General features: G+C 41.5%; 1 protein-coding gene across 1 annotated transcript in view; it reads right to left on the reverse strand.

Annotated features, from left to right (window-relative positions):
• The window catches only part of EXOC2 (exocyst complex component 2), a 204,913-nt gene extending 179,551 nt beyond the window's left edge, over positions 1 to 25,362 (reverse strand). The window contains exons 1-2 of the mRNA XM_065398970.1: positions 25,277 to 25,362; positions 3,645 to 3,804 (exon numbers count right to left, since the gene is read on the reverse strand). Coding sequence (XP_065255042.1) covers positions 3,645 to 3,762 — 118 coding nt within the window. The 5' untranslated portion in view covers positions 3,763 to 3,804; positions 25,277 to 25,362. The remainder of the gene's footprint in view (positions 1 to 3,644; positions 3,805 to 25,276) is intronic.
• Positions 25,363 to 26,473: the final 1,111 nt, after the last annotated feature.

Below are 26,473 nucleotides of genomic sequence, written 5' to 3' on the forward strand. Positions count from 1 at the left end.
TTGGCCAAATTCATTTTTTTTAAGGGGACTAAAATGCTTGTTACAACAGAGTGGAATATTCAGAAAGAATTATTTTTAAAATGTACAGGGATGGTAGATAAATTATATATTTTTTAAAGGTGACCATCCACTGCCTTCTTCATTCTATTCAGCAGAATGGTATCCAATACTGATTGCAGTACCTCTCCAGTTCATGCACTGAATGAGAGCACCCTTTTTTGGCAATGACACAACGCCATTTGTAGACTATTACTAGAAGCTATGGGATACTAAGCTGATCAACATAATAAGGGAGTTTATATGATGGAAGCAGATGTGCAGTGAGGTCGCATATAGGCCTGGGTGACTATTGTGATATTGTGACTGGAGCTGGGCAAGGATCTGTGTTATTTAACAATCCTCTTTGAATTAGCATCCGACTGGGTGATGAAGAGGGCAAAAAAAGGCACTATGGATGGTGTAAAATAGGTTAGCGGAGATAAGTTACATGACTTCGACTTTGCTGATGAAATTGCTTTACTAAGTATGATGTGGAACTGAATGATTCCCCTCATATCAGATGTAGAACAGGAAGCAGCAAAAATTGGATTGAAAGTAAAAAGTTATGAAGGTCAGAAACTGGACAACAGATGTAAAGATGTATGGGGATGAAAAAGAAATCACACAGGTAGAAGAGTTCAGCTATCTTGGGAATGTGATGACATTTGAAGGGGACTGTGAAAGATATTCATACAAGATTAGGAAAAGCAAACAGAGGTCTTTCACATCAAACTAAACCATGACTATACCATGTGACTGTACTGAGCTCACTACTGTACAGAGCAGAGACAATGGCTAACACAAAGCAATTGATGGGTAATCTCCACAGATGGCTGAGGAAGATATTACACATTTTTGGAAAGACAAAACAACAAATGCAAGAGTAAGGAAGCTGACAGAGCAGAACATGTTAGAAAATATCAACAACAAAAAAAAGGCTCAGGTGATTTGGACATGTATAACATATGGAAGATTGGAGCAAGTGTTAAGCAAGCATTGTACCTGTGGGAGGAAGGAGAAAGTGAGGAAGACCAAGGAAGAACTGGCAAAAGACAGTGACATAGTAAACTGAATGTGCTGGCATCACCTGAACTACTACAAAACTAGTGAGTGACTGTAATCAATGGAGGAACTGGACTCCCAGATGTGTCAGTGGTACCAGAGGAACTAAGATCTAAAGTAAAGGTGACCAGCAGAGAAATAAATCTTGTCTCTGTGCAGTTGTGTGTTATTGTTTGTGGGGGGGGGGGGGCGAGGGTTTCGGGGGATGGGGGGGGAGAGAAAGAAAGAAAGGTTTTATGTTTGTGTTTTGCCTTCAGAATGTATGAAATATCAAACCCTGTCTTTTCTGGCTTTTGCCCAGAATTTTTGGAAGGACAAAAATAAGAGGCTGGAGTGAAACTTTTCTCAGCCCCGACTGAAAAGGTGAGACAGTTGAATCTTTAACAAAGAACTTTTTCCCAAGTGTGTGATAGGAGTTTGAATTAAGTAGGTGCTAAGAAAATAATAAAGAAATAAAGAAATCAGACTTTGAAACCTGGGCAATTGAGAGGGAAAGTGATTTTTAGTCACTGTTTAAAGACTCTTGTCTTATGATATAATTGCCACTAGTTTGTCAAGTATACATAAAGTCATCCCACAAAACCAGGGTAGACAGCACCAGACTTTTCTAGTGTAAAGACTAGCAAGGGGAAAAAAGCATTTTTTTTTTAATTATAACAACATTCAGAATGTTTTTATACATCAAAAGAAGCAAAAAAGAGCAGCCTGTTTCCTCCTTTGTAGGTCAGTTTTAAGGTTCACTCAATAAGATTCATTTAATTACTATTTAATTTAACTTGATGGAATAATTTAACTTGGATTTTCACTAAAATATGTAGGAAATGTTTATACTTGTGCAAAATCATTTGAAGTTTTCTACATTATTTAAGAGTTTCTTTCCTGCCTTCAATTTTATTTCTTAAATAAATATTACTACTCAGGGAACATGGGACTTAAGAAGTCCACTAACTTAAAATTTTGCTATGATCGGCTTCACCTCACAGAATAATAAATGATATGGCACTGTAATGTATGTGCTCTTCATTAATGTTTTGCATACCACACTAAATATAGTAATGGCACAGGGCTAAAACTTTAAAACTGACAAAAGATCTCCCTCAATACATATTTGAATCCAGAAACAAACTTTGTTCCCAAATGACAGAACTTCCTTATAAATGAAAAGTATTTTCTTAAATTTTCTGCAAGTGTTTTTAAAGTTTCAAAGTCGCAAGTGACTTACAACCTGGTTGTCTTTAACAGAATGACGTAAAAAGGCATATTCTCTTTCTTCATACATGTGGTACTCAGTTTATTCCCAAGCACATAATATTTTCTACTTTTTATTGAATTGTAATGCTTTTTGGCAGCAGGTGGTAAGGAGAGTTTAACTGAGGTTTATAAAAATATTAGGCCTGAATCCAACAAAGACTTACAAGTGTGAGTACTCCCATCGTGTGTAACTCTTTGCAAGACTGGGACCTTAGGGAATGTCTATGCTGCGATAAAAAACCCATGGCACTGAGTCTCAGAGCTCAGATCAACTGACATGGGATCACATGACTCGGCTGTGGGGCTAAAAATAGCAGTGTAGACGTTTGGGCTCAGGATGGAGCCCGAGCTCTGAGACCCTCCCCACTCATAGGGTCTCAGAGCCTGGGCTCCAGTGGAAGCCAGAACTTCTACACTGCAATTTTAGAGCCCCACAGCTTGAGCCCCACAAGCCCAAGTCAGCTGACCTGGGCCAGCCACAGACGTGTAGTTGTACCTTTAGACACTCCCCAGAATAAACTAAATGTTAAATAAGCTAAGATAAAAATTGCAATGACTTTCAACTCTCCTACATCAACACAGAAGATGATTAGCAGCAAAGATCTGAAAGAAGACTTATTTACACTGTAAAGTAATGCACAATTGCCCAGGTGTATTATTGGAGGGGGTGTGGTGTGGCATAGCGTGACTTCAAGTGGCAACACAGAGTCCAGGTGAATTAGCTGGAATGCTAAAAAGTACAACAAAAATTGTGCATATATAGTGCCTTTTACCTACATATATCAAAGGTTTTTTTGTTTTGTTTGGTTGTGTTTTTAAACAAATATTCACTAAGCTTCAACACCCTGGTCAGAGCAGGAAAATGTTGTTATACTGTTTTTTTTAGATGGCAAACTGAAACACAGTAAAGTTAAACAATTTGAACACAGCCACAAAAGTCACTGGCAGAGTAGGGAACAGAACTTGGGAGTTCTGTTTTACAATCATGGGGTAAAATCCTGGTTCCATTGAAACCAAAGACAAAACTCTCATTGGCTTCACTACAGCCAGATTTCACCCATGGACTCTAACTACAAGACAAACCACCTCTGGCATAAGTAATAAGGTACACATATATTTAATGTGTACATTACCAATTCAAAACCATCCTTCCAAACTCATGGGGATAATTGTATATTATCATACTACCCATCGTTTATTTCCTCTGAATGTAAAAATATCAGAATCTGTCACCAAGCAGTTTCTTGCAGTCTAAAAATGTGGAATGCATCAAACCATTTCTCTGAATTTACCTATGAGGTCTGTTGGCCCAGTTCCCAAGTTTTCTCCTCTAATTGTGACTTTTGTCCATGAAATCCCTTCATTGGGAGAGATACCAGTTACAAGAGGGGGCTGGCGTGATCGAGACATGATATTTTCCTTCTGTGATTGGAAATCCAGTTACTCAGCAATCTGTTCAATAAGGAACAATAAATACAGTATGTAAGTATTTACAAAATAATTATACCAAAAACTGAAAACATTAAAATTGTAAAACTAAACATCTTTTAAAAATGTTTTTTATAAAAAACAGATAGTTTTCACCACACATTTTAAATATTTTTATATTTTTATATTTATATTTAAATTTAAATTATAATTTTATATTAATTACTAGATGTCCTTGCATTTACACGTATGTATATTCAATAACTCCAGATCTGAATTAAGTAAGGAAAGTAAACCCCCCCAAAAAGATACATTAGAAACAAAACCATTAACATGCATAATGGTAAGTCAGAGTACACATGTATAAGATCATAGTAGTAAGAATTTGGAAGAATCTACTCAGTCAAGTCCATCCTTGGCTTAGATCAGAGGTACGATACTACCTACGTATGTTCACAACCATAACACCCCCCTTTCTTGGGGGGGGGGGGAGGATTCCTCAGGAATAGTTTAGATAAATGATGAGCGTTTATCCAAAATGGAAACCATTCTTACTCTGAAAGTAAGAGACAGCTCCTGATACCAACATAAAGGAGAAATCAATATTATCAACAACAATATAAAAAAATCCTACCTGGCCCAGGACAATATACGCTTTGAATACGTATTCAAACAGCATGTGAAATTATTTGAGGACCATTTCCAGAATAGTATCATTTTGCATTTCAAATCAGGAGCCTGCCTGAATCATTTCAGTTATCTCAGCAGTCGTAAACACTACTAAAACTCCTGTGTCATACAACTCATACTTAATCCGTGATTAATTCTGATACTAAACTTCTTGCTGTTTATTAGTAACTTTCATTTGCAAAGCTTTGCAAGCCAAAAAGCAGATGCACACGGCTTGAAGCAACATTAGCTCCCACTGGGTTCTTTCTGCAGCTGCTGCACAGGGATTCAGTCCAAAGAAGCAAATAGGTCCTGTAGTAACTTCAACAGTAAAAAAAAGGGCAAGCATAGCCGGGTTCAGGGACAGCCATCCACATATGATGACTCCTGTCTCAAGGGATATATGGATCACTTCATCTATTCTGTGACCCCCTAATCAAGCCAGGTAGGACAATTTTTTTTTTTAAACTCTGAGGGGGAACCTCACAGCATTTAGTCCCCTCTGCCCGGCCTTCCACCAGTTGCTCTTGGGGAGAAGATGATCTGTCATCACGTATTTATAACAGGAACTTCTCTAGTCTAGGCAAGCCGATAACCAAATATGACACCTAAAAAAAATGGCTGAAACCTTTCAGCGCAACTTAAATAGATGCTAGTGAGAACGTGACAGGATGTGATCCATGACAAATGACTTCTGAGTAGTCCAAAAATATATTGGTTTAAGGTATAAGATAATATATTATGAAAGTAACAAAAGCACAGGTACTATACAATATAAAAGTCAGGCCTGGTGGCTGTCCAAAATGGATTAAAGCTACCTGTGCAACCTTAATTCAACCTCTTTGTGCATATTATGAGTGGGGCCCTACCAAATTCATGGTCCATTTTGGTCAATTTCCTGGTCATAGGATTTTAAAAATAATAAATTTCATGATTTCAGCTATTTAAATCTGAAATTTCACAGGGTGTAATTGTAGGGGTCCTGACCCAAAAAGGAGGTGTGTGTGGGGGGGGGACCGTGGGGGGGTTACAAGGTTATTGCAGGGGGGGGTTGCGGTACTGCTACCCTTACTTCTGTAATGCTGCTGGCAGTGGCGTTGCCTTCAGAGTTGGGCAGATGGAGAGCAGTGGCTGCTGGCCAGGATCCCAGCTCTGAAGGCAGAGCTGCCACCACCAGCAGTGCAGAAGTAAGGATGGCATGGTATGGAATTGCGCTGTTGCCTGCAGAGCCACTCTCTGGCCGCCCAGCTCTGAAGGCACCAGTGGAGAATTAAGGATGGCATGGTATGGTATTGCCACCCTTACTTCTGCGCTGCTGCTGGCAGGGCACTGCCTTCAGAGCTGGGCACCTGACCAACAGCCGCCGCTCTCCAGCCACCCAGCTCTAAAGGCAGCAGTTTATCCACTCACAGACTATTTTTTCAATGGGATTCCTACCTCACTCTATGCACAGGATGGGCAGGGCTCACTTAATGAGCACCTATTCAATATTTTGTTTTCCCTTCATTGTTCAATGCGTGACCCCAAGCTGTGCTTACTACATGCTACTCATACCCTATTCTGAAGACAGGATTATTAATTTCCTCCAGGCCTTTTCTATGGTGCTCATCTCTACAGTATCTGAGTGATTCATAAACATTAACTAACTTTCACAACACCCAAATGAGAAGGGGTTATTATCATTTCCATTTTACAGCTGAAGAACTGAGGTACAAAGAGATTAAGGTCAAAAGTATCCACTAATTTTGGTAACCAATTTGAGATGACTAGGACATGATTTTTCAGAGTACTTTGAACAAATGAAGTGCTATATAATACTAAGTACAGCTCCCATTCACTTCAGTTGCAACTGTGAATGCTCCACACTTCTGCAGATCAGACACCAAGATCTCAACTCAGGCACCCAGAAAATGAGGAACACAAAATTAGTGACCACCATGAAAAGTTTGGTTAAGTGACTTGTCGAGCATCATATAATAACACTATGGTAGACACAGGAATAGAATCCAATTCTCCAGGGCAGCAATCAACTGCCTTAATCATGAGACCACCCTCTCTCTTTGCATCCTGTGCCTCATTCACGACACATTACCCATTTTCTGCCACAAATGACGCAGGGTCCTACAGACAAGTCTCCTTCACTACACAACCCTGTTTAATCCCCCGAGCAGACCCATCCTGTGCACTGAATGAGGCAGGGGGTCTGTGGAAAAAATACTATGTAATCATGGCACAGAAACTGTATCATAATGCATATGAACAAGGGGGACGAATTAAATTAAATTAAATGTATCATCTTAATTCTGGCATTTCCTAGCTTTTGGGTGCTTGGTATTGCAACCTTAATAATGTTCTTTTAACACAATTTTTTAGTGTGTAATTTCCTACATTTTTAAAATACAGGGAGTCCTCTGACTTACAACACAATTCTGAGGAACGAATTGTGTCATAAGTCGAAACATTGCAAGTCGAAATTGTTTTCCCATAGGAATCAATGGTATGAAGCAGAGATTGGTTCCTGAACCAAGGCTTGATACACTATTTTCACCACAATAACCCAGATTTTTTGTACTAAATGAATTATAGATAACTAATGTTGCAACATCAATGTATTTACTGTACACTGTAAACAGCATTCAAATAAACATATAAACTCACATATGCTGCTCAGAATGCTGGCAACACAGGCTCAGAAAGCCAGGGAGAATGGCACACATGTTGAGCCTCAGACAATCACTGTTCAAGCTTTCTGATTGGCTCCCCACCCTGGGCTCAGCCAATCAAAACCAAGCAGCAACCCTACCCAGCAACAAGCTGCTGCCTCAAAGCCAATCAGAAGTGACCCCTTCCAGCTCCATACCAGTATAATGCAACCAGGAAGTGATTTCAAGTAAACTTTATGCAAATTGAGCATCGTAAGGGCGAACCAAGCGTCGTAGGGGCGAAACGGGCAGTCAATTGAAAAGCATCATAAGTGGAGTCCAACATAAGTCGGGTGTCGTAAGTCTGAGGACTCCCTGTAGTCAAGTGAAAAAACAAATTCTATCATGTGTCATCATAATGACACCCACATGGATCAGCAGCAGGGTTGGAACCCTTTATATCCACTGCACAGACCTCAGTCACTTGACCTAGTGGACTGATAGCAGTAGTAGGTAGTCATCCTCTGTGGACCAGCACTAGAGGTGGGATGAGATACTTTGCCAGAGGATTTCATAGTTATTTGTTGATAGCAGAGGAATGGCGAGACTCTGGAATCTTGGGTTCCATTCCAGGCTCTGAAGTGGAGTGTGAAGGGGGCACAGACTTCTCTGTCCATTCCCCCTTAGTTTGACCCCTTTGCACCATCCCTTCCAAACTGTCCCTGTCCTAATCCCCTTCCCCACTCCTAGCCATTCCTAGCCTCCACTTTTCAGGCTTCTCATCCAAAATCCTACTCCCAGTTTCCTTGCCCAGCAAGTCCTCGTCTCACCCATCCCAACAGCTTATCTCAGTCTTTCCCACAGTCCCAGTCTCCTAGCCCAGCAATTCAAGTGCCCACACCATATCCTTTTCCCCAGGCTCTCAGGCCATCCAGTCCCAGTTTCCCCCTCCCTGCTCATCCGATGTCTCTCTTCCCCACTCTGGCCTCCATTTGCCTCCTCTGCCTTATCTCAGTGTGTGCCACCCCTACCCCTGCTTTTCCCTCAGTTTCTGTAAAAAAAAAAAAAAGTGACAGTTCTCCCCTCACCCTTGGCTCTCTGTCCTATCTATCTCCCCACTCCCTTATCCCCAGTCTCCTTGCCTAGCCAGTCCCAGTCCCACTACAATTCCAATTCCATCTCCATCCCCCAGTTCCAGTCTTCCACCCCTAAGTGCATTTTTCACATCTATTCCCTCTCCGCCCACTTTCTGGTTCAGCTCTTGTCCCCTCTGCATTCCATTCAGATAGCTTCCTCTTCTTCAATGCCTGGGCATCAGTAGAAGAGGGCATTGAGAGCACAGAAGAGACAAGCTCCTTGCTCTCAGTTCCTGTGCCAGGCCAGCTGGGAACTGCAGTTTCAGTGAAAGTCCTGCTCAGACCCAGGTTGCAGTATGCTCAGTGAGGACAGAATCTTCAGAGAATTAAATTGCTAGGCTGTAGCAAGTCTCGGAGCATGTGCGAACTGTGATTTTATTTTATTTTATTTTTACAACTTGCCCAAATTTGGGTGGATTTTCACAGGGACAGCAAAAAGCACATCCCGAGAAATTCTCCTGCCAAATTTCAAATCCCTGCACCAAACAAGAGTAGCTAGAACTTCTCAATAAAAAAGTTGTAAGAATTTTTATTAACATGGGCAAAACAATGTATTTGTCACTAGCCTCATTCTCAGAAGTGGCTGAAATGTTTTGAATGACATTTTTCAAAAACCTCAGCCTGAGGCAGACACCAGACATTCATAATTTCAGCCAAAATAGTTACAATTTTGCAAACTTCTAACCAAGTACCAAATGAAAATATGATCCCATAATGTGAAATGTAAAGCAACCTTAATAATAGGAGCTCTGCCTCTAATAAATAAGATGTTCAAAGGTTAAGTACATGCTTATCCCTCCCTCACAAGTTTTGTGCCTATTGCCAAGTTTAAAAATACTGGTAACATAGGAAATTTTGACTGTATTTCCCACATGGATCAAAGATAGCAGTTATCATAGGCCCAGATTCATCCCTTCCTGTGGGAACAGATCCAGGGAGAAGACAATATTGTCAGTCGAGGAGATGGTGTTCCTTCCTCCAAAAAGCTGGCTTTGGAGACTACTCTGAAACTTGAAGGATAACAGTGCCATCTGTGAACAAGTCGTGTCTCTGGTCCCTGACAGACTCCCCACCCCTTCTCAGGCCCAGAGTTTGATGACTTCACTAGAGACCTACAGAGATTTCCCCAGAATCAAAGAATCCTTGAAATGTAAAGATCTTGAGAGGTCACCTAGTCCAGCTCCCTATGCTGAGACAGGATAGAAGAGATCTTGCAGCCTAGGAGTGTATTATTCTCTTCGAGTGATTTCCACAGGGCCAGAAGGAAAATATTGTGCATTCTCCAGTATCCTGCCCACCTAGTCTCTATCCCCTCCATCAGTGTGGAGAGATCTCCACAGAAAGTAGAGGGTGTGACAGTGCCATGGAGGTTGCTAAGCACCCCACTTCTGCAGGAATTGGAAGACAGATGCATGTATCTGAGTGAGATCATCTGGACCATTATATTCATTGGACACATTTTAGAGAGATTTAAATCAATGACCAAAACACAGGTCAAAATTGGGGACTCTTCAGAGCCTCACTAGTAATGTGGGGAAAATCTCTAGAAGACAAAATGAAACAGAAATAAACTATTTTGTTATTGCTTGATTTTTCTTCACCAGAAAATTTTTCAGTTTCTTTTTACTGGGGATAGTGCATCTTTCAAAATATCTGGGTATACAGGTAATGTGTTGGAATTAAGACTAAACTCAAAAGTAATATTAAAACATATTTTGCTGGATTTCAGAAACTAGCACTTGATCTCTTTCCATGATGAGCTGAATATACGTAATAAAAATGTTGAGCCTTCTGAAGTCTAATATTTTTTCTAAAATATTTCTATATTTATTGCAGAACTGCTTTAAAAATACTTCACTGGAATAGAGAGCCTGAAATAAATCTCAAAATGTTACAGCTAGACTATAGCATTCAGACTGTTTAGAGTAGTTGAGTTTTTATTTATAACAATTGGCTTCATTATTTCACAGAATAGGTAAAGGAATACTATATATATCCTCCTAGCTACAAAGAGTGAGCAAGTGCTTGGGACCATTCCACTAAAGAAGTTTTGTTCTGTATTTAGATTTATAATATTAAACAGAGAGCACGAGAGAGAGAGAGAGAGAACACGCGCGAGAAAGAGAATGTACCTAGGTCTTAGAGCACTTATATAAAGAAACAGAAAGATGCAGAATTGTATGGGTTTGTTAACACTGGTGTAGAAGGGACAATGTAAAATAAAATGTTAAACAGTATTCTTCAAGGATCCCAACTACTGCACAGATATCTACTAGAAATACCACATACAACATTATAATCAATTTGCCAAATCTCTACAAATAATAGTTATCATTGCAGTTAACCTTCCAGTAAATTTGACTCGTGAAAACAATATAGAAATTATTCTCTCCATTCTGCTACCTGGGGCTTACACCGTGCATTTCTAATTCATGGTTCTACTAGAAAGTAGAATTCTGGTTTTACTTCCCATCCCCTCACTTGCAGTGACTATTTGCCAAAATATAAATAGTCAGGTAAATATTGGGTAAGTCTGCCCTGAACACGGGCTTTTATATTCTAATTGATTCCTTCTGCAAATGAAGACGTCATATTTCTAGGATGGATGAAGTGATAATCAAGTAGGGAAAGGTAAGACTGGCACTTTTTAAAAAGGGGACTCAATGAAGGAGGACACAATGGATTGTCAGAAATTAACAAAGAATAAAAATATTTGCATTAATTATAAAAAAAGCAATATTTTCAGGCTTTCTAGCATTATTGCAAATGTAAAGACCATGGATTGGAACTTATAACACTGACCATTAACATAACACATAGTATACTGAATGGTTTTTTTTGGTCAGCATTTCGTCACAGGAAGACCCTTGTTCCGTGTACAGCCCCACTGACTAAAGTAGTACAGCTAGTCTCAGTGGGGCACTGTGTTGTAAGGGTCATCAGACATAGATCCAATTGCAGGATCGAGCCCCTAATATAGTCAAATAAGCACTAACAAATCACGAACAAAAAACCAACTCAATACCCACTAACCTTCAGTGTCAGAAATTTCCCACCCAAATTCAGTAAACAATGAAACTCTAACACAGCTATATTTGAGATCCTAAGTTCTTCTGTGTAAAGTATAAAAGAACTTTTCAGAAGGTCCTGAACAGAAAGTACCAAAGTATTCTACTTATCCATAAAACTAGAACAACATGAGCGAGAACAATGCAAGTTTCCCCACACTGCCCTGACAATGTGTCTTGATTGTTACACATAGGGACCACTTCTACTGGCTAGAAGGAAAAAGAAGATACAATAGTTCAATCCATTTGGTCACTGGCATCCTTGCTAAGACTATCAAGGGTGGTTTGTATGTATGATGCGAATACCTGTCCAACAGGAACTATATTGAGACCATCCATTCATGTCACATCGTTCAAAAAAGCCATTAGCTAAAAATGATTCTAACTCAGTAGTCACCTGAATTTGAAATACTGACCTATAGATAAAAGACCCAAAAGATTACAGGTGTCCCCAAAATGCTAGTTTCTAATTTTCTACTTCCATTAACTTATTTTTAAAGAAGTGTAAACTGGAAACTAAACATGACTTTTATAATTCTAGGAAGAAGCACATTAGGAAAATACTAAATCATAGCCAGAGTCCATACCTAGGGTTATAATTATAAATGTAGCCCCAAATAGGAAACCCGGCACAAAAATTAACTGTTTACCAGGTTTATAAACACTGGTTGAAATAGCACAATTCTCTCTCTTTTTATTATATGTGCCCAACACCGTGCTGCCAGCAAGTGGAAAAGAGACATTTCCCAATTCTGTCATCTTCTGAGCTTTTGTGAATCTGGTAGTCTCTCAGCAACGAACTCAGAGCCATTAAAGACCATTGTTCTTTCCAGTGAGCACCCGAAGTGAAGCTTGAAAAATATATCCACTACAAAACACCTGACTATAAAGAATGTTCAGATAGGCTTTTTCCAGCAATAATTATCACTTTGAAGTTTAATTAGTTAATTTCCCATTGTCTCCATTATTAAAAAAAAAACCGTTTTACAAAACTGCTGTTGTACTTCTGTGAGGAGTGTTATTCATTGACAGATTGGATGTGGAAAGACAGGTTTCTCAGCAATATTTTTTGCTGAGAAGTTAGTCTAATTGAAGAAATTTCCTTAAGACCTTTCTTCTTTGTTTGATTTGGACCATATTCCTTTATTATAGTAGTTGTCTCTTTTTTAGTATCTTGAGAAAACAAAGTCACAAAAAAAGTGTAATCTAGCATACACATCAGTTGCTTGATTGCTTTCCATGACTGTTTCCAGATAAGTCTTTTTGATATCATGTTGGCTATCATAATTCTTGCTGTGAAGTGCAAGGAGCTGAGAAGTATCCACTACAAACAAAACTGTTGGAGACATCTTGCAAGATGAGCACAATTCTTTTCTCTTTAAATGAATTTCTCAAGTAAGTTTTCTGATCACACAAATATGGATCTGGCAAACCACACAGAAACAGCAGAGGCTATCAGATCTGCTAAGAAAGCTATTTAACCTTTGGGACTACTCTGAGAATTCTGATTCACTTTCTAGGACAAGTTGGATGGCCAAATGGCAAGGGATGTGAGAGGATAAAGGAATTGTCATAACTGATCAGACCAGTTTTGTGAAGTAGGATATTGCTGACGTTACCAGAATCTGAAATAATTTAGTCATAGTTGTTCAGGACTTCGATGTGTCATGTTGTCCATTGGATTCACATGTGGACAAGGCTATCATGAGAATGACTGCAGACATTAGGAGGCAACTTTCTGCACCGAACATTGGAAGAGGTGTACGGGGAGAGCCACACTCAGCTTCGGTAATTATCGAGGGTTGGGGGTGTTTTACTAACCTGTTGCGGACGTGTGTAAGTGCTTGAGACTAAGTAAAGTTTAGCTTTAAGTGAAAGCACTCTTGTGTTGTCCTGTTAGTGCCAGCCATCTATCGGTCGGACGGCCGTGTCTCCCCGATTCATTTCTGACACCAACTAGCACAGAGTAAAAGTTACCAAGAGCTTTGGGTTGAAAAAACCCCAGGTAACAGAGGAGGATTAACAATTAGTTTTTTTGGAGTTTTGTCAATAGAGAAAACACCAGTTAAGATGTCATAAAGATGAGTTCCACGCTTCTGAAAAAGTAAAGTCACTTGGTTCCAATTACTGAAAACCCAGTTAAATTAAAGTCCCCAGCACTTTGCAAGATGAAATTTCTCACAAGCAGTCAACCTGAAAGATTCTCTCTCAGATGAAAGAGTTAATACTGGGGTCACAGTGCATTGCTGCAGTCATCCAGCAGAGGGAATCTGAATTCAAAAGAGGAAATTAAAAATAAGACTTATTTGCCATCATTGTGGTGGAACGAGCACATCTACCGCATAAGCTATGTCAAGACCAGTACATGTTCATGGATGTGTTTTAGTCACAAAATACCTAATGAAAAAATTCCAACATTCATAAAAATATTATTGTTCAACCAGTTCTGGTGCAAGGCACAGCAGGAATGCCCAGCATGGCATGCTTCATTTTTCAGAGTATTCATCAGAGAATTAGTTCCATTAACTGCCTTCTAATATACAAGGAACTGCAAATTTGGAAGTGATGTGTTAGGGACCCCTGGCCCACTGATATCAATTAGCAGTTACATGCTCTCAACAGAGGCAGACTTTTGAAACACACTTTAAAAAATACAAGCCAAAAAAACCTTAACAGATTCCATAAATTGAAGAGTCTATCATCCTGGTTAACTATGAAACATACTTTTCAAACAAACAAACCTAATGTAGTTGTTTAATACAGAAAACGCCAAGTGTTTCTTGGAGAACACTGCGATACAACAGAGTCAATGAAGAAGCATGGCAAATGACCCAGAGGGGGACAATGAAATGATTTACTAATAAGTTCCTTAGATTTTTAATTCAAAGCCACTGCAAACCAATGAAAACCACTACTGCACCCTTTTCTGTGCTTTATCTTCCTAGCAATATAAATTCAGACAGACAAGCTACACAAACCAAGATTTAAAAGTAGCCAAAAAGAAACTCAATGAAAATAACTGACATTTATTAACCCCTCTGGAGATCTTCAGTGCCCTACAATTTCCACAGCCTTCAACACTGCATCAATAATACAAAGTCTAATCCCGCAAGCCTGCCAGAAAAGACTGGGAAGTGAATAAGCTAAACAATGCTGAAATTCCAAGTGATATTAAGAGTCTATGCACGTTTATTTATATAATAAAAGAAGACTTGTCAACTTAAACAAGAAATGCTCATGGATGTTATATTTTGTGGGAAAAAAATTCTTCGAAACACCACTAAGCTACTTATAATGAAAAGATGAACAAGTATAAAATAAAGGGTAATATCACCGTTACATGGAAATAGTAAAGCCTCGTTTGTCTTAGCTTGTCATATCTGGCACGTTGAGTCAAGCCAATATTAACATTGACAAACATGTTAATTTACAGGACAGTGTCACATGCCAAAATCAATTTAGAATTTGAAAGTATAAATTTGTGGGAGATGGGGGACAAATTATGGAAAACAAAAATGTGATTTTATATTAAATGACCTGATCTGATGCCTTATTCTGTTGTTAAAGGAACATGTTTTGGTCACATGATCTAGTCAGCCATCAGGTCTATATGTTAGTTATATTATCTTTTAGAGTAGCCGAGTAATGCCCATTCAATAGTTTTGTTTTCACAGCGACTGTACTTGTATATCTTAAAACTCTTGCTTTACTTAACCCAAAAAAGGTATATCTTCATGGCAATATATCTTGACACAGTGAAAGCAAAATAATCACAGCATTCAGCAATGTCACTAAGATTTCTGAGTCACAAGGGATTAGAAGTCTGGACCTGAAGCAGATGCTGTGAAAGCACTTGGTAGAGGAGTTCAGTGCATATTTCAGACTGCACTGCAGCTGCAAGGGATTGACGCTGCTAACTGTGGAATCAAGCTCAGGAGAAACTCCGGGCATAGTTCCGGCATCCGAAATAAATTAAAGTAAACAGTGTTGCTCTCTCTCATCCACCCTGTTAGCAGCCTCTCTGCCGAGCTGGAGACCACACACCCAGACCACACAGCACCAGCTGAACTCACTCGCACGCAACATCTAGGAGCTGTCACTCTACTGAGGTATGAAGAGGAAAGATGAAGAGGGTGGGGGGGACGGGAGTGTGTGTGTGTGTTTAAAAAAGCTGCTGCCTTCTCCTCCTATCCTTGCAGCTGGCTTGTGTGTTGTGAGGTTTGGGGAGGAAGGAAAGGAGAAAGAAGAAATCCATAATCCTTGCTGAGAAAACATACCAGTAATGGCCTTTTGTAGTAATGAGTTGCACTCCTCTTGTAGCAGTTTAGTAGCTGATGAAGGGTTAACATCAATTAACATGAATTAACCTCCTATCTATCACATGTCAAAAAATCTTAGGCTTGTATCAAATACTAAACTGTAAATACTAAATGACTGCAGTATGTGCAACAGATCTACCTGGAGAACATGTGTCAAATATTCAAATAAAGTACTTGACGTGTTTTATATTTGAAAAAGATTATCACAAAACAAACTCCATTAACTAAGGGCCAGATTACATTACCCTTATTCAGGGCTTGTCCACACACAGAAGAGATGCATAGATTTAAATTAAATCAGTTTCGAATCACACCTTTAACTAAATCGGTCCAATTTAGTACTTAAACCAAGCCTCACTTTGAATAGTAGCTTACACCACAAGCAGTCTCATTGAAGTCATTGGGATTACCTGTAATACAAGGTGCCACTCAGTGTAAGAGTATCACAATCTGGCGCTATGAGTTAAGGCTGCACAAGGGCATAGCCCACCAACATAAACTACTGAAACCAAGGAAATTACCCTTTCAGTGGTCACACTTAGAAAGTGTCTTTTGTTGTGACAGATTCAACCACTTTAGGAATACCCACTATTATTTTTTAAGATGTGGGGGATACCACTAAAACCAATATCTGTCAAAACAGAAAAAATTGAAATGAGACCATTTGAAAACCTTTAATACCTTTCCACCCTGTGCACACTTCACCGTAATCAACCCCACCTCACCCCTCACTCTGCCGCCTATCCACCACCCACACCACATATTCCTCCTCCCTCAAACTCACTAAGAAACACACAACCTTAACTTTGCCCATACACACAATCCAACATCCCATATCCACTCAATCACACTTTGGCCCTATCTCAATCACCTATCTGTCTAAATCACAACCTACATACTTCACTCATTCATTCAGCAAAATCACCCACAAAAAACTAAAGCTCATACTCTTACTTTCTTTCCACACTACAATAATTCCTATACGACAAAACAAACTTAGTTTCATAAACCAGGGTTATTATGGTTTGCCCTAGCACACAAAATAACCAGAAACACTCACCAAGATTTTATGAAATGTAACACAAAACATACTGCAAAATTTACTTCATAAGCATGCTTAATTCCTTAAATTCATATTGTCCAAAACTTAAAACTTTCAATTCTACAAATATTATACAAAAAACATAAATCCCAGTCTACTTTTCACTGTTTTGTATCTGCCCTTAGATACAGAAACACTTTCGCTACTCCTAACCTATTATAACATTTCAACCAAACCAATCCAAATTTTCTTTAAGGCATTCTTCATTGATGCTGAACAGGCTTGAGAGGAGTAAAGATCTTTTAAAATTGGTCAAATTCTGAACTCAAGTGCCCCATAATCTACTATTTGACTTCCACAAATTTCTACCATGTTGATGCCACAAACTGTGAAACAATCTCTTTCACAAACACAGAAAGGATTACCTTTCAAATCTCAAATCAAGATTGTCACACTATTCCTGACAGTTTATGTTTTACTTTAAAACAGCCTGTTTTCAATGGACATTAGTCCATTAAATCACTTGTTTCTTACCCCTTCCTTTAATTTGTCTGACTTAACATGTCAAAATACATGTACTGATATTTGGTAATCCCTAAAAATACTAATCACCCATTTGAAGTATTGATCAACAGCTTTGGCATTTACTAGTTAGATGAATTTACAGTTGTAGTAAATTCAATAACATGAAGACCAAAAATGACCTAGCCAGCCATACTGTCAGATAGCTCACAAGCTTTCTATAAATTTCCAGACTAGCAAATCAAACCCTCTCCTAATTTAGGACTCCACCTACTTCTCTCTCCAACATCCATTGAAAGTTTATTCCATCCACTAGCCTTCCAGTCTCCAATCACCAGTGATTCTGCCCACATATCCCCTTCAACTCAAGGCTTCTACAATTCTGTAACTTTCTTACTGTTTCCTAATAAACCTAACAGTCTTTACAAGAATGTTAGTGTTCTCAACAATCTCCTTTCAACTTCTTAAATTAGTTAAAAGTTCTTATTCACAGACTGAAATTGGAGCCTGATGTTTTGAGCATCAAAAAACTTTCAAACATGTTTATGTAAATATATTAAGAAGTTAAAAAAAAAACGAACTAAATAAATCCCACTGGGTGGGTTTTTATTTGTTTTACTAGAGAAAAAAATAAAACATCAGAGGTTTTTCATAACCTCATGTATCTACATACTCTATTCTTCAGCCAAGCATTATTAGTCATAAAATAACCACATCTATACAATTAATATGCCTGGAGTAAACCTTGTGTTTGTTGGTGAGGATATAAGTGGCGGGGAGGCTGATAAAGTAAAGTGATGTTTGCAGTGTGGCATCATTGGTTCCTTGGTTTTTACCGTTTGCATTGGTGGGAAATGCTCTTGTGCCACTATAACCAAAAGTATTTTGCACTCCCACAATACCCCATGCTTGCTACCGACCCTGATTCAGCAAAGTACTTAGGCATGTGCCTGACTTTTAAACACACGAGGAGTAGTCCCTATGCAACATGTGCTTAAATGCCTTCCTGAATGTAGGCCTGTATGCACAGATATGCATATAATATGTTTCCCTCAGTTTAACACAGGCAATATGTCTGTATTAATATTGGAGGTGGCCTGTGTGCTCCCAATCTGTAGCCTGGATCTTCTATGTAAAAGCCTGTCTCTCGTGTGGTTATGGAGAACTGAAGCTGTCTGTAAAGAATTAAAGTTCGTCACTTTCCGTGATGATGAAAAGGGACTATGTTATGATAACAAAAGCATACCACCCTTCTTTATAGTTCCTTAAGATTATTTGTCAAGAACATAATGTTCATTTTTGCAGCATGAAGCAATGTATGAATGTTGAGAACCATTTCAGCCACACACACCACCAGACTTTTGAAAATTTTCAATAATAGCAATTTTAAAGTAGTTAGATTTTTGAAAATTCAGTGTGTCTGTATTCACCATTAGGTACTCACAGTGGGAAGTTTTTGTTTCATTTAGAGATTTAACTTTTAAGTGAAAAGTCTAACCTTAACTTTGGAGCTGCTATCAGCCCCATTAGATATAGAGCAGTGGTGACCAACCAGTCGATCGCGATCGCCGGCGGTGCTGTGTGGCTGTTGCTAAGGCAGGCCCCCTGCCTGTCCCGGCCCCACACTGCTCCGGGAAGCGGCCAGCACAGCCCCGGGGGCAGGGGAGCAGGGGTCTCCTTCCACGTGCTGCTCCTGCCTGCAAGCACCGCCCCCGCAGTTCCCATTGGCTGGGAACAGGGAGCTGTGGCCAATGGGAGCTGTGGGGGTGGTACTTACAGAGAGAGGCAGCGCATGGAGCCGCATGACCCCCTCCCCCTCCGGCGGCCACAGGGGCATGTTGGTCCCTTCCGGGAACAGCGTGGGGCTGGGGCTGGGGCTGGGGCAGGCAGGGAGCCTGCCTTAGCCTTGCTGTGCCGCCAACCACGAGATGCCCAAAGTAAGTGCTGCCCAGCAGGAGGCCGCACCCCAACCCCCAGCCCCCTCCCGGGGCCAGTACTCCATACCTCTTCCTGCACCCCGAACCCCCTTCTGCACCCCAAACCCCAGCCTCCTCCCAGGGCCAGCACCCCATACCCCTTCCTGCACCCCAAACCCCCTTCTGCACCCTGAACCCCAGCCCTGAGCCACCTCCCGGAGCCAAGACCCCATACCCCCTCCTGTACTCTGAACCCCCTTCTGCGCCCCAACCTCCAGGCCCCTCCCAGAGCCAGCACCCTGCACCCCAACACTCACCCCAGCCCTGACCCCCTCTCAGAGCCAGCACCTCATACCCACTCCTGCACCCCAAACAGCCCCTTCCAAGAGCCAGCACCCTGTACCCCCTCCTGCACCCCAACACTCTGCCCCAGCCCAGAGCCCCCCCTGCACCCAAACTCCCTCCCATAGCTTGCACCCCTCACCCCCTCCTGCACATCAATCCCCTGCCCCAGGCTCAGCCCAGAGCCTCCTCCCACACTGCGAACCACTCGGCCCCAGCCCAGAGTCCACACCCCCTCCCAAACCCTTACCCCCTACCCTTGCCTGGTGAAAGTGAGTGAGAGTGGGGGAAAGTGAGCAATGGGGAGGGAGTGATGGAGTGAGGGGGGGCGGGGCTTTAGGGAAGGGGCAGGGTAGATCCTGGGTTGCCCTTAAATTCAAAAAGTTATCTTTGGCGTAAAAAGGTTGGAGACCACCGATATAGAATATATTGTTACAGATATTATGACACAGAGTCAGTAAAGCTCAACCAAAAAGGGTTAAAAATATACCTGAACACACTTCTAGGGGCCTATACATTCATTTAGGTCCCAATACTGCAGTCAGATCCAGGCCTCCAATACAATGCAATCGGATTCTTGTATACAGTATAGCGCAGAACCCCACTGACTCTGCAGTTCTGCGCACGCACAAGGTCTGGCTATATGAATCTGATTAGGAGGTCAGGACCCTATTTTGTTATCAGTTTCCTTGGATGTTGATAGAATATAGACCTCTTTAGGGCTTTACTTCACTAGGAAGCTCAATCATATTTAAAACCGGGGGTGTGGGGGATTTACTTTTTTGTTTGTTTTTTATAAACACAATTGAGTATGGTCCCAAGTGCCAGAAGGGTTACCATGACTACCTGACAATGCTGACCACAACTTGTTTTTATCTACATTGAACAGTCAGCATCATATCATTACCTCTACTGTTAAAAAAAACAGAGTTTAAATTATTCAGTTTCCTACTGAAGAAGATGCCTTAGACTCATCCATTAATAGTTTAAAAATTAGTATTTTAAAAATATATTTACTCCAGTTTTGACCTAAAAAAATATATAATACATCAAATATAGTGGTGAGGAATATAGTGTTGTTTGTTTTATTTTGTTTGTTTTAAGCGTGTTACTGATATGCCGTCTAGGATGTTAAGCTTCTATAGGTAAATTGAGCCTTTCCATTATAAACCTCTAATTTCAGGAATTTGTAATCTAGCATTAAAAAGTGTATCCAAGGCTGACTTTTGGCATGAGATCCCAGAAGACAGGTGGTTTTGCCTCTATCAAATTTTGGGGTTGGGGGAACTTGCCACTGTTTTTGAGATATAGAAATGTAAACAAACCGATTAATTTTCAGATTGCTTTTATACTTCAATTTGAAATCTGTTTTATTTTTGCAACTGAGAGTTTGTCGGCTGTAAACACAGACTAGTGCCTTTGGCTACATTAAGGTTAGGAGGATGGGATGTGAACTCTAAGTCTTTAACTTTGAAAAGTTACCACTATGCATATGCACTACCTAATATCCAAGGAAAAAAACATTTTTTTATTTTTAATCACACTTACTTTATATGATATTAAAATCACTGCCTAGATCATCCCCCACAATCAACATGTAGAGGGAACCCTCCCAGGGCAGTTCTCCTCCCTCCCACAGCACCATTTTGCTTTCACTGTGGAAGGCAATCCATGAGCCCACAATGCACACTGCAAGTGGGGAGTGAAGTAGGTAGGCCAGAATGGAGGGGGAAAGTGTGGATGGACCAGAGGCAAGGCTAGTGGTGGATGAACATAATTTCTCTCCATATCCACCAGTATATTTAGAGATGTGTCAGCTAGGGCCTAAAACTCTGGACCTCCAAACAGATGGCCCTGGGGATCCAGTAGATTTGGGGAAGGTGGGCACAAGAGCTTTTTCTTGAAGAAGAAAAAAAAGTCACCTCCTCCCAACAGTGGAGGGATCCTCAAGAAAATGTCTTCCTCAGGATCTCCTCTCACAGGGTTTATCATGGGAATGGTTTGATCTGGTTCATTGTCGCTACATGACACTGTTGGATACATCATCGTATGATGACAAACCTCATCTAAGAACCAGTCCATTGGATCAAACCACCAATTTTTAGAAAAAGCATATGGATAAAGGCTGCACGATAACAACAACTAGCTTTTACACCGCATTTTTCATCAATATATCTCAACGTGCTTTTCAGGGCAGTCAGTATCATTATTCCTATATAACAACTAGGAAAGCAGAAGCACAGAGATGAAGTCACTCCATCTGTGAGCAACATACATTTAGAGAAAACTGACAAAATATGTATACATGCTAGCCTTTCAGGGTTTGTAGCTCTGGGCAGTATCAATCTTTTTGCTTTACAGGCCTATTTTTGCTGGAAACAGAAATGCAGGGTAAATTATAATCCAGGCTGCTTTACATAAATTGACATAATTTAGCAGTTGAAATAATGCAACTTTAAAAACATCTCTCACATTCAACCTTCTATCTTTGTCAGATATTCTGAACTTTACATTTAGAATTTTAGCGATAAACCAGGATTTTTGATATTTTCAGATTTCTGCATAAGTAGAAATATATTTAAAATAAGATTGAAATTAAATCTGATTTATGTTTTTTGAAAATATGCTTCCTTAAACTCCCTGACTTCATAATTATTTAAATAATTTTTTAAAAATTAGTTGAATATGTTACACACTGCTTATTTTTTGCAATTTTCATCATTCTAGGATTCATGATGTAGACTCTCTCGTCTAACCACCTATTTTATTTACTACTTTGGATCAAATTCACTATGCTGAGTGGTCCAACACAGAAAGGAATATATAAATACAACCAGATAAAGAAATTTCTAAATCTGGACTATGGCAAGACTGTCAGTATATTTTAAATCTGAAAACCTTTAGTGTTTGCTTTTGCCTTAGCTACTGTCAATGCTGCTCTGTAAACATGTTTTAGGACCATGAGAAATCTTAAAGCCCAAAACATTCTGTATATCTACACAGCAAATGAAGACGTGGCTGTAAAGCAAGTAAGCATACCCACCCTAGCTTTAATCTAGCTAGCATGAGTACCAATAGTAGTAAAGACATGACAGCACAGACTTCAACAAGGGCTAGCTTACCCAGGGTCCCACCAAGGTTGTACAGTGGCGAGTAGCCTGCACTGAAAGCCATGTCGCCACATCTTTATTACTATTGATACCTGCACTAGTTAGATTAAAAGTACACCTTCATTTGCTGTGTAGGAGTAACCTAAATGACAGGAACTTTACGAACATTACTACATTTATTAGAGGAACAATATTTGTATTATATTCTTTTCAAATCACAATGTTCTGAATATTTCATGATTTAATACAAAACATTAAAAGCTTTACAAGATTTTAATGAAGCTTAGTAACAAGGAGTGAATTGGTGGTTGGAAAGGAAAGAGGAGATATAGATGCCTGTATGATTTGAAGAGCTTATCTTCTACTAGCTAAGCAGGCATGTAACACAAAACAGGGGAGCAATTTGGCTAGATAAGTAGCTTTCTGCCTGAAATTTGTCATGTGTGGTCTCCTGTCAACATCATTTTTTGGTGTGGAAATCTGGAGTTAATTAGATATAGCATTTTAGAACTGCAGTACTTTGACAAGAAGCCACTTAAATTTTGAAAAATTGTAAACTGGGGAAGGGGGATTATATCAAAAGATAATCTGGCCTAAAAGACTCATCTATTTAATTCACTGAAAATTATTTCCTAAACATGTTTTCTGGATGAATGGATGGTTAATTTTAGTTATTTACTACAGTCTTCTAAGCATCTCAAAACTCTATGAGCTCCCCAGCAGATTTTATAAAGCTTGCAGAAGAAAAGGTATTTACCAACACCATGAAACAGCCAAGTTTGAAGGACTTTTAAAAAGTATGCACGTTTAAATGATGCTATTAGAGCAAGCAAAATATGCTAATTAACTCACCTGCCAGCAAGGATATAATCTAATTAATACACTTGGTAAAGAATATACAGGGCTACTACCGTGTTTATCTTGACAGCTTCATCCAAAAAAATTCTCACACACCCCTCTGCAGCAGAGCTCATTGAAATTCTGCTTCACTGGAAATGCCCTCATTTCAAAATGTGGTTTTGGTCCACTTCAGACTGAAACCAATTCCCCCCGAAAAATACTGTTTCCCAAACAAAATATGCTCTGATCCCCACAGCTGCTCAGTAAAAGGGACATGATTGTTTCACCACTGCTATTCAAGGGTGGACAGCAGTGAAACTGACATGAATCATATCAGCAGCTGCTGGACACCCTGGCCTGGATGCAGACTGCCCAAGGGCCAGGAATCTCAGGGCTTCAAAACTCCTGGACCAGCTGGCTCACTGGGCTGCCCCGCTCCCCCAGCATAAGAAGTCAGATCCCTTGAGGGTCAGGCAGCCAGCTGGCCAGGGAGTCTGGAAGCCCTGAGAGCTGGAGTTTTCAGAGCTTCCAGGCTCCCTGCTGCAGAGCCAGGGCTCTGAAGATTTCCAGGCTCCCCATGCCACTGCACGAAGTGTGGAAGTACAATCGAGTACTCCTCAACTGTAGCTTACAATGAAGAGCAAATACCACTACTTGCCCATTTACAGTATTTATGGTGCCTTTAGAATGTAAAGTCTTAGTATCAATGATTTCACTCTTCAGTGGAGAATACATCTGTAGTGACACAGACATAATAAAAACTGAACAAGAGCTTTCATTTAATTAAAAAACATGGGTTTTTTTAATATCGACCTCCAATATTTGATATCAAGCAGGTGAACAGGAATGTGTTGGAAGCATCACAGAAATGACAGCACATTGTAGCCTCAGCTGCATCCTTCAGGTAGCTTCTGCAACACATTGGTCAGTGGCCAAGATGACAAAATATCAATGATTATGTGGCCAGCTATAAGGGTATGTCTATACTGCATTGTAAACCCAGGTCTGTGGGACCTGGGCTTGTGAACTCAGTGGGTATGTCTATACTGCAATTAGACATCTGTGGCTGGCCTCTGCCAGCTGACTCAGGCTTACAGGGCTCAGGCTAAGAGCTGTTTAATTGCAGTGTAGACATTTGGGCTTGGGCTGCAACCCAGGCTCTAGGACCTTGCAAGCTGTGAGGGTCCCAGACCTCAGCCCAAGCATCTACAACACAATTAAACAGCCCCTTAGCAGGAGCCCCACCAGCATGAGTAGCTAGTAAGGGCCAGCCACAGATGCCTAACTGCAGTGTAGACATACCCAGTGTTTCCAAGCCAGCTCTCATCGCAAATGTGGGTCCCACAGCCGGACCCGGGCCTCACAGCCGTGCTAACTAAAATGCACTACTACGCAGACCTTCTGAGTCGGGCCTGCGGCTTGGGCCGCGTCCACACTGCAAATGACAGTGCTTGGAGCCGAATACGCCCTGACCCGGGCCCCGCGTACTGCAGCCGTAACCTGCGCTCCCCCGGCCTTGCGCAGGATCCGCCGCAGCACGGACGTGGCCGGCCGCAGCCCCGTGGGGCCCAGCGCAGCTGTGCCGGGCAGAGAGAAGCGGAGCCTCCGGCAGCCCCAGCGCCCCCGCCACAGTGTTGGGGGGGGAGGGGGCCTGGCCTCCCCCGCACAGAGCCAGCGCCCAGCGGGGGCAGGATAACGGGCGGGTCCCAACGGCCCGATCCGGATCGTTATTATGAACGGCAGCAGAGGCAAGGCGGGTCCCCAGTGAGACCCGCCCCCCCGGGGGCAGGAGCCGCAGAGGCGGGGGGGGGGCTGCTCCGCAGCTCCGCAGCTCGGAGGCAGGTCAGAGCCGGCTCGCGCTGACTTGGAGCGAGGGGGGGCGTCACTCACCGGCCGCCGCGGGGTTTGTAACCAGCGCTGGGCAGCTTCCCTCCCGGCAGCGCCTCCGCCTCTCGCACGGCCAGCCCGCCGCAGTGGAGCCAGGATGAATCGATCGCCTGAGAGACGGAGCCGGAGCAATCGAGCGGCAGCCCCGCCCCGCCCCTCCCGCTCGTGCCGCGGCTTCCTTCTCCCGGCCCCGCCCCTGAGTTTGTTCTTCTCCTCCTCCTCCCACCAGTCCTGTCCCTTCGCCCTCAAGTGCAGGGCGAGGCCATTGGGATTACTGGGTTTGAGACAGTGTATGGGGGGCAGGGAGCTGGGGACAGCCGGGCGGGCCCCTGGGGCCAGGCGCTGTCCAGCCCCACAGAAGGCTCTTCAAGAAATAAAACCACCGAGGATGAGTGGGGGAAATGCTGCTTAGAGACGGGATAAAGTAAGAGAAAGAAACAAAATAGGACCCGGGCCCCGCTCCTGCAAAGCTCTGCCAGGGGCTGCAGCGCACAGGCAACCTGCAACTGAATATATTTTTCTGTTTTAAACTGGGCGTCTGGCTTGATTTGTATAAATCAAGGTCTGATAAGGGTCCTGTTGGGGAGGCAGGAGGTTGGATTTTTTTTTTACCCATGTCCCAGTCTTCATCCAAAGTTGCACCTGTCTAATTTATCCATTTTTAAAAACAGTTTTAGATGAGCCCGGACAAGCCCCTGCAGGGCTGCCCAGAGAATTCAGGGGGCCTGGGGTAAAGCAATTTTGGGGGCCCCTTCCATAAAAAAAGTTGCAATACTATAGAATACTATATTTTCGTGGGGGCCCCGGGCAAATTGCCCCATTTGCCCCCGCCCCTCCCCCCCGGGCAGCCCTGAGCCCCTGTTGGGAAGAGGTTCTCGACCTAAGAAAGTTATATTGGTTTAACTTAAATCAGTTTTTAAACCACTGTCATTAATCTGATGTAAACCCTGCTATGGACACTCATAGTTTGGTTTAAGAGGGGCTTATTGTGATTAGTTTACATTATTTTAATTAATTTATTCTAAACAAAATAAGGCCTTATCTACACTGGTAAGATTCTGCGGTGTAATTCCCGAGGTTAAAACACTGCCAAGCCACTTAGTGCATGGAAACCACCCCGATAAGAGGCTTTCTGCACTGGGGCTACAGCGCTGCGGTGTCAGTGTAGACACCCTGGTTGATTACAACGGGCTTCCGGGA

The sequence above is a fragment of the Emys orbicularis genome, chromosome 2 (assembly GCF_028017835.1).
Source record: "Emys orbicularis isolate rEmyOrb1 chromosome 2, rEmyOrb1.hap1, whole genome shotgun sequence".
NCBI classification, from domain to species: domain Eukaryota; kingdom Metazoa; phylum Chordata; order Testudines; family Emydidae; genus Emys; species Emys orbicularis.